The sequence below is a fragment of the Sebastes fasciatus genome, chromosome 17 (assembly GCF_043250625.1).
Source record: "Sebastes fasciatus isolate fSebFas1 chromosome 17, fSebFas1.pri, whole genome shotgun sequence".
Classification (NCBI taxonomy): Eukaryota; Metazoa; Chordata; class Actinopteri; order Perciformes; family Sebastidae; genus Sebastes; species Sebastes fasciatus.
Window position 1 is genome coordinate 5,610,957 of NC_133811.1, and position 14,608 is coordinate 5,625,564.

The 14,608-nt window shown below is 41.5% G+C and overlaps 1 protein-coding gene across 1 annotated transcript; it reads left to right on the plus strand.

The window, feature by feature from the left end:
- The first annotated feature begins 5,592 nt into the window (after positions 1-5,592).
- cited4a (Cbp/p300-interacting transactivator, with Glu/Asp-rich carboxy-terminal domain, 4a) lies at positions 5,593-10,451 on the plus strand. Its single transcript, XM_074612340.1, has 2 exons — positions 5,593-5,744; positions 8,572-10,451. The coding sequence occupies exon 2, from the start codon at positions 8,585-8,587 to the stop codon at positions 9,362-9,364; it is 780 nt and encodes a 259-aa protein (XP_074468441.1). The 5' UTR covers positions 5,593-5,744; positions 8,572-8,584; the 3' UTR covers positions 9,365-10,451.
- Positions 10,452-14,608: the final 4,157 nt, after the last annotated feature.

Consider the following 14,608-nt stretch of genomic DNA (forward strand, 5'->3'; position numbering starts at 1 on the left):
TAAGAGACTGTGGAGTGGTGGTGTATGTTCCAAACATTTTTTACATATTAAAGTTCATGCATCAATCTGGAGCACTTTGAGAGCAACATTTCAAGGCTATAGATCTATGAAGAACTTGGTGTTCTAGCGAACAATTTATGGTTCTATGGTTATGAATGCTGATGGCAAAAAGTCACACAGCATTAAGCGAGGTAAACCAGACGGCGTGCCGACATCGCCACAGACCCCCTCGCACTGAGGAGAGACGCTCCGAGAGTCTAGAGAGTCTCCCCACAGGGAGAGAGGGCGCACTGTGCAGCGAGCACTCCACGACCTCGGGCAGCGGCGAGGTCCCGGCGAGCGGTGCTGTAAAACTCACTCTTGGTCGGCCTTTCCAAGCAGACCTCGGTCAAGGCACACTGGACAATGTGCCCGGTGAGGGCCAGCCCACCAGCTGAGAAGTGTAAACATATTTTTGTATATTTTGTTTCCAGTCTTTATCCTTGACAAAACTAATCTCTAAAATAAAAATAATACTGTACAGGGGGCTATGCTAAGCTAAGCTAAGCTAACCTGCTGCTGGCTATAGCTTCATATCTACTGTACAGACATGAGTATAGTAGTTGAATCTATAACAATGCATCATGTATTATAAACTGATCATATGTTTAGTCAAATCTGAAAAGTAACAATGGTTATTAAATTAATGTGGTGGAATATAAAGGACAATAATTAGTAGACGTATAAAGAAGCATAAAAAGGAAATACTCAAGTAAAGTACCTCTAAATTGTACTTAATTATAGTGCTTGTGTAAATGTTAATGTGAATAACTTGCAAGTGACAACTGGAAATCTGCACACTGAAAAACATAAATTCAAAGCGCAGCTGTATTTGTCAGAATAAAAGCCTGACTCAAGCACTGCTCCTTGTAAATACACGGAGGAGGCTGTTGCTGCAGATCAAAACACACAGCGTCCTCCCAAAGGAGGAAAAAAAAAACACAATGGTCAAGTGAATGGCGCATTAGAAAGAGGCTGGGAGTCTGGCTGACTTTAGGGGCCCAAAAATAGGACACATTCCTCTGCAGCGGAGGGTGTGTGTGTGTGTATGTCAACAGGAATACATACCAAGCTCCTGCTGAGGGGGTTTGACTTTCTCCACACAGGGAGGGAGGCCAGAACAAAAGGACTGGCTGCTGTGAGCTCGCTCCCGAGCTGGATGGAGGTGGGTTGATTTCCATCAGGCCGCAAAGAACAAGGTATCACATGCTTCAGTGGAGTCTACTGTCGCTTTTGCATTGAAAGGTTGTCAGATTGTGTCTTGTAGTTTTGACCAAAGCTAAATGAGGTCAAAGATAATGAATAAATAAATTAGTAAATCACGGGCGACTCCTGTTATGTCAAATAAGACCAACAACCCCATACAGTACACTTGTTCAGACTGATCTCTTGGGAAATTCAAAATAAATGTCTTGTTTTTCATCTGAAAAGGTAATAACAGTAAATCTATGAAGAGAACTTTACATCTACCTTGAATAAATGACCGAAGCTACCTGTAACCCCAAAGCCAGATTGTATAACTTTTTCTAAACAGCAGCTACTGTTGGTAATTACAGAATAAATACATATTAAATTCCCCTTAGATTCATCACTAGCAATAGTTTTTATGGGGCGGAGGAAAAGAAATAGAACAGGAAGTAGAACAGACTTTCAATCCATTCAAATCAACATCAGCAAGATGGTCAGAGCAGCGGACATTTTTATGTGCACCGTTGCCATTGCGACCGTTGCAGCAGGCTAACTTCTGCATAAACTCCCGTATAAACCGACTTGCGGCTAGTAGCGGACTCGCTCGTGCCGGCGTGACGTGTAACACAACAGCCTCAGTGTCTAGTGTGTGAGTTATAATAATTAATAATATTTTATTCTTATTAATATATTGGATTCTAAATAATCAGGGAAACAGTATCATGAGTACACTCATAGAAAACAGGATTCTTCTAGATCTGGGGTTTTCAAAGTCTGAGAGTGTGGGCCTCCCCTCACACAATCCTTAGTAGGCAAATAGGCGCCCCTTCACCCGCCCTTAGTTTACTCGCTTAGTTTCGCTCAATTCCTGGATGTCTATGGGATCATGATTATGTTATTTGATCCCATAGACACTCAACAATTGAGCCAAGATAGTCTAATATTTCTGTTTGACATAACTTCAAACTACAAGAAATACATAAAAAGGTCTGTCCTCAGGCATTTATTAGTTTCTGACTCTGGGAAAGTGGGAAAAACAGGAAAATTCCCCAAAACTACTGTATCTCTGAACTCTCTCTTTCAGCAAATCACACACATTTAGGCTATATTCTGTGTGATCTTCTTTGGATAAGGGATGTAATAACTATTTTAATATTGTTTCACTTCCGTTCACTGAGCCTCCCCTGAATTGCCTCACACTTTGAAAACCTCTGATCTGTTCTTTGGTAAGGTTAGCTGCTCCGTTTAATATGTTAAAGTATATTGGTATCCAGTTAATGTAGAATCAGAATAAAAATCTAATAAATACTAAATATGTCTAGCCTTCGGGTTTGTACAAATTACCCTGACACATGAACCTTGGATATTAGAGCAGCACATAGTAAACAGATAAATTGTTGAAACGTGGCGATTTGTATATAATCAGTTGTGAATTGTAATTTCTATAAAAATCCCCAGGACATAAGCAGGATTTCTTCTTAATGTTGGGTTTCTCCCATGTTACCATTCTGTCACTTTGAAAGTCAGGTTTTATTTGGTGGGAATCCTGATGTGTCATCACAACCACTCCTAGTGGGTTTGTGCAATCCTGTCTTCTAAAAATAACATGTATACACTACCAAGTGGTTTTCCTTAATACATTTTAAGGGGAGTGTAATTTTTCCACATCCATGAGGTTGTTTTTTTTACCCCTGTATGGATTTTTGGACACTTCCACTCTATATATATTCAATCTATCTCCCATTCACTTCAATTGAAGCCTACACAAGACTTGTATGTCGGCTCCTCTGCGTGTCCCCGCAGCCTACGCTCACTAATAACACCCTTCTCTGCGTAGAGAAGTATCTTTAGAGAACCATGATTCCAGTCTTGAGCTACAAAACACTTTGGTTAAAGCTGCACATATCAATATTTATAATTTAACAATGGATCAAATGTGTAATGTGAAAGGAGTCGTTCGTAGTGACAAACCCACAGAGAATTATCACCAAATTATGACAGCTTTATGGAGCTCTTTAGCCTCTTTTAGCTCATTGTTTTGGTGTTACGCCCCACAGCTTCCAGGCACAGCAGGCAGCTTTATTCAACCCTGAAATGTACGTTCCCATACAACTAAACTGCGTTCTCAATTAAGTTTCAAGGGAAACATATTTTTTCCTGGCTTACAGTCGCACTATTAAATAGTTTTGAACACCAGGTTTATGTTATTAATTGAAACAAAACACAACAAAACCACTTGGTTAGGTTTAATAAATAAACATTAGGGTTTGTCTTAGAATTACTACGAAATAGAAACAAAACAAAAACTTAACAAAACGACTTGGTTAGGTTTAGTAAAAAAAAACATCATAGCCACACCGGTCTCCTGGGTGAAAGTCCTGTGTTTATTGACCCATCCATCCACCCCGACCTCCTCCCTATGCAGACTTCTGTGGATTATCATTACAAACGTATTTATGATACGTCAAAGCAAACGTAATCCGCGTCAAAATACGTTTCTCTTGAAACGTAATTCACAATGCAGTTCCCTTGTATGGGAATTTTTAGGGTACCATGCAGCTTTTATTGAGCTCTGATAAACCTGGAGATGAAGCTGGATGTGTTCAGTTTAGTGAAAGATTTGACGTCCTGGGAATGAGAATGTGCTGGTCACACACTTCTACTGGGTCTTTAAAGTGATGATTGACAGGGATTAATTTTGTATGAATCTATACATTTCATTTTAGGAAAATCCTGCAAAGTATACCTTTAACTACGGATGCACCGATACGATATAGTATCGGGTCCGATACTGTGCTCATGTACTCGTACTTGCAAAATGGCTCGGATACAACGGCACCGATACCACTTTACAGCAGTGCAACGTTAACATCTCGCCACCATCTTTCGGGTCCCCACGCTCTACCTGGTGGTGGTGGTGCGCCCGATCCCGCTGGGCCAGGATCCCTGCTCCGCCAGCATGCGCCGGCCCTCACTTTCATTGCTTCAGAGATTTTGCTTGCACCCTCGACTCGTGCATGCGTTAGACTCCTTGGTCCGTGTTTCAAGACGGGCCGGGTGGGTTGCAGACAGCGCCGCAGAGGTCCGGGCGGGGAGCGCTGTAAAGCTGCGGCCGCTAGCCACCTTTGCCCGAGCCGACCTATAGCCGGTCTCGGCGCACCGCCTCGTATGCAGGACTCCCCAGCCTGCCGTGTGTCGCTCACACCCTCCAGCTGGCTGTTAACGAGGGTCCTTTGGCACAGAGAAGTACTCGTATCGGTACTCGGTATCGGCGAGTACCCAAATGTAAGTACTTGTACTTGGTCTGAAAAAAATCGGTGCATCCCTCCCTTTAACCAAATGCTTTGAGTTGTCTATAAAGACGTTCAACACGCTTTAGGCGCCAAAGGCAGATATCGTAAGGAAAATAAAATACATTGACGGTGAATGTTTTGCAGACACATTCAGTGTGAACATTTTGGGACTTTGCAGATACATTTATTAAAACATGAAAAAAACACAATCTAGAAGTTTAATCTCTTTGAAAAAAATAATTGCAATTTAGATGTTTGCATACTCTACCACTAGTTTCAGTTTTACCAAATATGCTATTGTAAATGAGTGGTTTGTGTTTATATTTTTTGGAGTCAAGCTTGCAACAAGGAAATTATATTTTGGTGTAAAGACAAATAATGCATTCATCTATTATTGATACTGCTGTTTTCATCCATGTATTAAACCTATAGAACCATACATTCTAAACAGATCCATTTCAGTGTAATGCAGCTTGTTAAACATTATTATTTAGTATTATGTCTCAGTATATCAGAGGTGGTTGTGATGTGTTCTGCAGAACTGAAGAAAGCTGCCCCTGCTTGCTCTTTAAACAGAAAGCCTTCAGTTAAGACAGTATGGATCATTACGGATTATAGTATGTATGAGGGTGATGAAGGCAGGAAGGCAGTGAAACCTCTCCAGGTCGCACAGCGCTGCTCCTCTGGATCTCTGGATCTCTGGATCACTGTGGAGGACTGGAGGTAGTTCACTGAATGTTTCACTGGATCACTGTGGAGGACTGGAGGTAGTTCACTGAATGTTTCACTGGATCACTGTGGAGGACTGGAGGTAGTTCACTGAATGTTTCACTGGATCACTGTGGAGGACTGGAGGTAGTTCACTGAATGTTTCACTGGATCACTGTGGAGGACTGGAGGTAGTTCACTGAATGTTTCTGTGCTCAGTGATTAAGGGGGGGGAGGACCAATGGCAACAAAGGAGACGGAGAGGACGGTAGCTCCTCCTCTCTCTCTCTCTCTCTCTCTCTGTCTCTCCCTCTCTCTCTCTCTCTCTGTGCTTTATAGATGTATATAATCCCCGAGTTGACCCAGAAAACAAACTCCTGTGACTAGCTCCGAGACGCCGCAGAGTCAGAGTGTGTATCCGCCGCAGGGCTGCATGTAGCCGGAGCATCAGCTGGAGAAACATACCCCGGGACCGATCACACTTCTCCCGCACGGATTCCACATTAATACATCGTGGTAGGTGTCGTGTTTCTGTTTTTATACTGGCTATAGCACAGGTAGCACTTTCTCCTCTTTGTACCGCGGACTGCTTTATACGCGTCTCTGCGTAATGCCATCCTATGTGGACATGGAGCTCTATTAGATTTGTGTGCGCTTTTATGGCATCGAGTGTTTAGTCCCCGAGGATTAAAACAAGAAGAGGTTTCATGCTTGTGTAATAATGTCAGCAATTATTATGTTTTATCTATTTACAAAGTGGCATTTGGTTGAATGATAATCCAGATCTGCAAAGGAGCTCCACAGATACATTTAATGAGGTAACACAAGAGCAGAATATTAAAGAGGATTTTAGGCAGTTGGAGGTAAAAGTGTCTTGTTTTATCAGCAATAAAAAAAGGCTTGAATAGCTACAAGCAGCCGGGAGCACCACCACCAACCAGAGTTCATTTAAAAGACTGAAATGTCTTTGTTTTTCTCAGACAGAAGCTCATTTCATTGCTCGCTTCTGTTTGTCTTTTTATGATCATCACCATGTAGGAGCATCATAATAATGCACATCCATTGGCATCATCCATCAAATGCCAGTGCCAGTGGGATGTGTTATTATAGGTGATGTTAATTGAGGATCTTTTTTAGTAATGACTGTGTGAGGATAGAGGCAGGGTGCTGCTGTGTGTGTGTTGAGAGGGGGGATATGTGTGTGTGTGTGTGGTCTGGAGAAGCATTCCTCTGCGTCCTTTTGGCTGCAAGGGTATTGCTGCCCTCCCTCGTCGGTGTGATATCCAGCGGCAAGTCACCGATGGTGTAATTGTGGAGGTTTTTTGAGATGAGATGGTTTCCTTTTTTAAACAGGGGACTACTTCCCATGTGACTGGAAGCAAATAAAGACAGAAACTGGGGAGGAAGGAGAGGAGTTTCAGCAGAGAGAGAGAGAGAGAGAGAGAGAGAGAGTTGGATTGTTCTCATGAGAGTGAAGATTGTTTTAAAGGGCAACAATTTATTGTTGGTAAATGGAAGCAGAGATATCCTGACTTTTAGTCTCTAGAATTGCTCAAAAATCTAGAAACACTGCATTTCTTATAATGCAACTGTATAGCATTTCTTTTATGGCTGCAATTTACGATTAATTTCATTGTCGATTAATCGATTAGTTGTTTGGTCTATAAAATATATATTGAAAAGTGTTGATCAGTGTTTCCTAAAGCCCAAGACGACATCCTCAAATGTCTTGTTTTGTCCACAACTCATAGATATTCAGTTTACTGTCACAGAGGAGGAAAGAAACCAGAACATTATTCACATTTAAGAAGCTGGAATCAGAGAATTTAGACTTTTTGTTTTTCTTAAAAAATGTCTTAAAGCAATAAATCGATTATCAAAATAGTTGGCGATTAATTTAATAGTTGACAACTAATCGATTAAATCGTTGCATCGCTACTCAAGGTTCACTTACTGGATTACTTTCAGCTATATTTCGTGTCCTTCATCAGCAGTTAGGATCTACCCCCATACATGACCACCTGTTTCTTAAAAAAACAAAAAAATCCAAACCACTAGTTCCAATTAACCTTACAGCTTAGATATTGGTTGTCAGTTTCATGTAGAGCTGCAACTAATGATTATATTCATTGTCGATTAATCTGTTGATTATTTTCTTGATTAATTGATTCGTTGTTTGGTCGATAAAATGGTGAAAAATGTCGATCAGTGTTTCCCAAAGCCCATGTTGACGTTCTCAAATGTCTTGTTTTGTCCAAAGAAATTCAGTTTACTGTCATAGAGGAATAAAGAAACCAGAAAATATTCACATTTAAGAAGCTGGAATCAGAGAATTTTTCTTAAAAAATGACTTAAACCGATTAAGCAATTATCAAAATAATTGGCGATTAATTTAATAGTCGACAACTAATTGACTATTTGTTGCAGCTCTAGTTTCTTTTGTCCCACCCTCCCTGCCTCCTAAATCTTTCAAACACACAACTCCAGTTTCTATTGAAAACTTTGTGTAAAGCTTTTGTAACACACAAAAAACAAACAAACAAACAACAGTCTCAAGACCAATCAGAGACAACCCTGATGACATCATCAGGGTAGGACTGGGTGATGTATTGGATTTGTTTTGTTTTGTTTTTGCACGATGTGTAAGGTGTCTAAATCGTGGAGAGCCATTGGAAGATGCACAAAGAGGTTACTTTCAGTAGATGATAGCTGGATAGTGGCTACATTAATACATCAATTTGCTGTATTTATGGACAATATTGCCAAATAATGAGATTATAAAGAAAAAGAACAAGGTACAATTCATAAAATCAAGAAAAAAAGCAGAAAACAATTAACAGCTTGTCTCTACCTGCTGGGTAGCTAATGCTTGCTAGCTGTCTGTAATCATGTCTGTAAATATCAGGCTAATGCTCTGTCAAGAAACACAAACAACAGGAGCAGGTGAATTCGTTTTATTAAAGTGGATTCTCTACTTAGTTCAAACAACTTGTACTTTCAATATGTTTAACAGTCACAACCTTGCAGGTGCTGCAGGGCTTTATTGTTCTTGCTCAACAGTCATGTTTTAGGTTCTCTTTTGGGGGAAAAAAAGGGAAATATGACTATTCAAATCACACATTTTCACAAAGCTTTCCCAGCCCTTCTTCAAGATCATTCTTTTAAACTTTAGAAAGCTCTTTCCAGTATCTTAAAAGACAATATACAGGCTGAGTATCACTCCTTGTGATGAGTAAACTGAACTTCATGTGTAAAGGGGTACATTGCTCCTTTAAATTCTGCGTATTTTAAGTGTATTAAGGTTGTAATGACATTAATTTGATGTGTTATATATGTTTTTCAGGGTTATAGAGGCAATGGCTGAACACATGATGATGCCCATGACCCACGGCTTCAGGATGGGCATGAATGGACCCCCGCAGCACAACGGCCAGCCCGGCATGCGCGCTCTGCCCAACGGCCAGGTGATGCACTACGGCAGGAACCCTCAGAGCAACATGGAGGCCGCCATGAGACAGCGGCAGGGCATGGTGGGACCCGGCGGGATGGCCGGCCCCGTGAACGGAGCTCCCATGGCCAACCACCACCACCAGATGATGTCCGGGAACATGATGTACAACGGTCAGGCTCCGCAGCAGCAGCAGCAGCAGCACCATCACATGCACCCTCAGCAGCAGCAGCAGCAGCAGCAGCAACAGCAACAGCAACAACAGCAGCAGCAGCAGCAACAGCAACAGCAACAACAGCAGCAGCAGCAGCAGCAGGTTGGACACCCGCAGCAGTACCACCATGGTACCCTCACCTCTCAGCAGCTCATGGCGAGCATGCACCTGCAGAAACTAAACACTCAGTATCACGGACACCCGCTGATGTCGGCCAACGGCCACCACATGCCCAACGGGGCTCAGTACCGGGTGGGTCCGGCCCAGCTATCGGGCATGCAGCACATCGGCGGCCCTTTGGGACTAAACGGCATGGACATGGATCTGATCGACGAGGAGGTTTTGACCTCACTGGTGCTGGAGTTTGGGTTGGATCGCGTTCAGGAGCTGCCCGAGCTCTTCCTGGGACAGAACGAGTTTGACTTCATATCGGACTTTGTGTGCAAACAGCAGCCGAGCACAGTGAGCTGTTGAGTGAAGCGTTTGGAAGCTGGTTGTGTTTTGTTTGGACTGGACACCCCCCCAAAGAATGACTGAGCGGTCACAGTAGCACAGCGAGAGGAGACAATCTCTCTGTTCTGTTTGGGTGTTTCTGTGTCTGTGCATTTGACAGTGTCTAGCACGCCTTCGCACTGACCTTGCCTGCGAGTTGATGAAGAATTGTAAAGAGAGAAAAACGCAGCAAAAGCACCAGGTTTTCTCTCCTTTTGAGCCCGTGCCAGCGAGATCTGTCGTCTTTGGCCAAATTGAGGCATCCTGATGCAGCGGGCTCTGTCTGTACCCATCTGGCCCCTCAGCACATGTGCCTGCGTTGCCAAGGCTTTGGGATAATTGTAAACTTAACAAACACAACGGGGGGAAGGCCTGAAAAGACTGTCCATCTGGGTCTGCTAGTGGCATCTTCTAAATGTATTTTATCTCTGATGACACCTTCAAATAGTAGCAGATGTTTTACAAATTTATAAAAAGGTAATCCTCTGAATTTGTTTATATAAGGATGATGGGATTAAGAATGGATTTTTTTTTTCATGCATATTGAAGGCTGGCTCTTCAAAAAACTGAGTTCCCACAAAAAAAAAAAAGTACACATTTCCTTGAAGAGCAGGAGAGTGAGGTTGTGCAGCATTCCTGGGTTTATCTCGGATTTGGTCGGGTGAAATGTGCTGCATTGATTCTTTAGCGGTCAGTGTCATTTACCTGACTCCCGATTAAATCTGCAATCATTAAACGTATCGCATCTGTTCCCCGCTAATTAACTGTGATTGAATCATTGGCAAAGTAGTGCATTGCTTAGAGTGTCGGCTTAAACAAAGCATTGATCTGTAGAAAAATGGCCTGGAGGTCTCTCCGCTCCGAGACATTTAGATCCTCATTGCAAGCAAATCTTGAGTTATTGCTCAGTAGAACTGTTAGGGGAGGGAGGAACATGTTAGTATGAGAGAAACGCCATCACTGTGGCTTGTTGCGAGATCCAAGAAACAAAAAAAAGCATCAGAGGGTTAAGATCACAGATCTGAGGATTGGTTTAAAAAAAAAAGAAAAGAAAAAAGACAAAAAAGAAGTGCGTGATCGCAGAATTTGCATCTGTGTGTTGTTTGTATACGTCTGTGTGTGTGGTCAGTGCAGTGAGGCATTTAAAACCCAATGAATGGCGTCCTCCTCCCTAAACCACTGCCCTGCGTGCTGAAGGTGATCGGAGGCTGTGCGGGGGGGGAACGAGGGGAGAAAGAGAGAGAGAGAGAGAGAGATTTCGATGTGTGGACACAATGTGTGGACACAGCACTCCCTGGCAGCACTTAGTTTAATCATTATTTAAATCTGCTACCTGTGGCATTGATTTCATTCGGCAGGAAGAGCGAGCGGGGAGCACAAAGCGTGCAAAGTTGTTGTTGTTTTTTTTCCGCCATAGATTAGCTTACTCTGCTGCTTTTCTACTGATTAGATTCAAATTACATGTTCTCACACGCTTGTCTTAATTGAGGTCGGCTTGCACATTCTCCAATGACTCAATAATTATAAAACGGACATGTTCCGTGGCGCTCTTTTTTTTTTTTTTTTTGCGCAGTCGGTAATTAGGTTTTTTTGTCAAGGTTGCTGCTTCGCCGCTGCAGGCCGGTCGAGAGAGAGAGAGAACTTCCTGCACTCGTATAATGCTATTTGTGGAGCCGTCAGAGGGGTCAGGGCCGCGCTGGTGCACTGTGTTAATCTGTTCCAATACAACTGTGCTGCTGTCCCTGTCTCTCTGGAGATCTGCCATCTCCCGAGCTCTTGAGTCAAACAATGGGCATTGAAACGCCGTTGCAAAGGCAGAAAAGTGCCAGCGAGTTCACGCTCTGTTTCACTTTCTGCCTGGCAAAACTGCAGCCAGACTAAAAAAAAACAAACTCACAAGCTCGCAGTTTGAAATGGGAAATACTTCTGGCCTTAGCGAGACAGTGGCCTCTTGATTACTGCTATATCAATACGCGCAGCCTTCTTGTGTATTGTATCTTTGTACTGTAGACTAGAGGTGACGTTGATCTAGACACATTTAAGGTACTTTTCGATAAAACATTGTCAGATGTAAATGTAAATCAGTGGCTGATTTTTGATGTGTTGACAAGAGATTATATCCTACATTTTTACAAACGAAGTGTGTAGATACAGTATACCAATGGTTTCTGGGTGCAGGGGGGCTGAAGCTTTAAGACCAAGTAGACTGCATGTTAAAGCAAGCGTGAGGGGACGCCACCACTTTCCCACGAAGCAGCTGAGAATGTACAGTACAACACATCGTGGGAACTTTGTCTTAAGATGGTAGATAAACGTGTGAGATTGTACTCCTTGTTCCAAATTACACATCATTCATTTGGGTAAAACCTCCCTCCTCCTTCTCCTCCTCCTGATCCTCCTACTCCTTTCCCATCTCCCCCCCAAAGCTTTTGTAATGTTATTGATTCTATTTTAAGAAAATGTATTTATTTTCAAATAAAATATTTATTTAAAGAAATGTTTTCTTTGCATGTCAGTGTTTTCCACTGCGCAATATGACAACACAGACTTTATAAATACTGCAGCTGTTACATTGTGTTAGCGGTCTGAGCCACAGAGGCTTTGAGATGCTGTCGATTCGTCCTATTTGAGTTATATTCTCTTGTTGGTTTTAGAAACTTCTCCACCCACAAGAAGTGATGAGCAAACACCAAGAGCAAAGTACAAACTACAGATCCTAAAACAGTCGTGAGTCAGCACAAAGCCGGACCCACCAACATGTTTTTTTAAGCTCGTGTGTTATATAATTTGGAAAGTTGAACTTAAAAAGCCAAAAATGTTGCAGCGAAGCAGTGTGCTGATTTGAAACTAACAACAGTGTCTGGTTTCTAATTTGAACTATTTCATGTGTGTTCCTCTAAGACCTTATAGTGCCGTCATTTCACTTCTCTCCTGCTAGAAGTTTTGTTTTACCGTTAGAAGAACATTTCTGTGGGGATTTCATGGAACAAACTATGGAAATAGCCTCATTAAAATTCTAATTATCTGTGCAGTAAAGGCATATTAAGAAGACCTGAAATACTCATGCTGCTCTAGATGATGTGAGTCAAAGCAGTGTTTTGTCCTTGAGCTCCTTTATAATGGATTTTTGAAAACTTATCTGTGACATGTGGACATGCAGTATAGAGCAAACCTGCAGCAGAACACAACTAGACCTCCGCCAAGGCCGTGCCCTATCTAGTAATGTTAATGAAAGTGAAAAATACACAATACATGCTCCACCCAGTTTCATGAAAATTGGGCCAGTAGGTTTTCTGTAATCCTGCTGACAAACAGACAAATCGAACAGAAAACATAACCTCCTTGGTGGATGTGAAATATTGGTGGGCGTCATTTTAGAGGGCTCAGTAACCTTATAGCCAGAATTACAAGATGTTTTTGGTGGACAATCATGTCCACAATTAATGCACACTGCTTTTTAAAGTACAAAAGTTTAAAAGAAACCCTTAATATAGGGGCTTCATGATTAAAAACAAGACCAAGATTGATTCCACAGGTGTTCTTTTGGCTCACAAAGTGACATACTATATATACTAAGTGAATACTATAAACACAGACGTCAATCACACAATTGTGCTCCCGTCATTACACCTGTAACCTTTTGTGTAAACTACTTGTTAATGCAAACATATGGAATGTTTTTTCAAGCAACACATGACAAGTAAAAGAACCAGCATGGAGGAAAATGTGAAATAAAATTAAATTAAAAAAAAGGAAGGAATGAAATATGAGAAAAAATAAATAATGAAAATTCCAAGTAAAGAAATAATGAAAAAGGCAATCATGTTAAATTCAAATAAATAAACACACTTTTCTAACTTTATATTAGTGTGCTATTCATCAAAATAAGAATCCTACTGTATGTACACGGTTCCATTAACGGTGTCTCACATCTGTTTCCTGCTGTGAGTGGATGCACCACATACTGTTTTGCAAGTTCAGTTGCACTTTGCAGTTATGCAGCCTACTAAGATATAGGGTAAGGGATAGGGTAAGGACAAAGGGTTTTGGTTGAAAGTAGGAAAAAAAACACAGCAAACACTTCCCACAAATGAGCCAGGAAAAGGAGAAGGAACAGTAGAGTGGGTTGTGCCAAACAACGCCCCACAGCCACTCCTCGCAAAACAGCTCCCTCAGTTTCGTCAGTATTTATGACTGTGAGGAACGGTTTGAATACAGTGTCAAAGAGGACTCATTATTTCACACCACAAGCTGAAAGTTTGGGATAGTTGATTCCAACAGTATAGGGTTCTCTCACTGGAAACATGCATGTGTGAGAGAGAGACTATAGAGGCCTGATTAAACATTCAGCATCGAACAAACAGGCTGAGAATGTTGTTAATACAGAAATAATTTAATATAGAAGGAATTATTATTATCTCTATGCTGTGACATGTTCAAATGCCTAAGGGAGCAAAGGATCACTAGAGGAAGACATAGGACAATGAATTGTTTTGGTCTTTATTTGAACCCACGCTTAGGAAAGAACCAGAATATTATCAAGATTTCATAACAGACTCCATTATAAACAAGACCAGGTAGAAACCTGGTATATGGCTGGACTGTGAATGGTCAATGTGTGAAATGTGGCCACATTATTACAGGGATATAGTCAGTGGTGTCTATAATGTGAGTTCCTGGGTATTAAATGTTCATCTGCAATTGTCTGTAGTGGTCCCAGTAATATCTGTTCTTAAATTGTACTGAAGTGGCATATCACATGACATGGTTAAAGGTCCCATACTGTAAAAAGTGAGATTTTCATGTCTTTTATATAATAAAGCAGGTTTAAGTGCTTTATAAAATACTGTTAAACTATCAAAATGCTCAATATACGGAGAAATACACACAGCCCGTATTCAGAAATTGTGCGTTTGAAACAAGCCGTTAGGATTTCTGTCCATTTGTGATGTCACAAATGTACAATATTTAGACCCTTTACACAGTTTTAAACATAAACATTCTAAATGTGTCCCAGTTTATTTCCTGTTGCAGTGTATGTGAATAACATCAGCTGACAGGAAGTAAACATGGACCCAAGCTGTTGCCTAGCAACGCAATTCCGTTGCAATGCACTAAAAGTATTTCAGACAGAGGGTGAATACAGGTATATTCAGGCAGACAGTATGAGAAAAATTAAGTTTTTTTTTAACATTACAGCATGTAAACATGGTCTAATAGAAACAC

Excerpts from the sequence above, each read along its gene's own strand:
- cited4a (XM_074612340.1), top strand. The coding sequence starts at position 8,585 with ATGGCTGAACACATGATGATGCCCATGACCCACGGCTTCAGGATGGGC.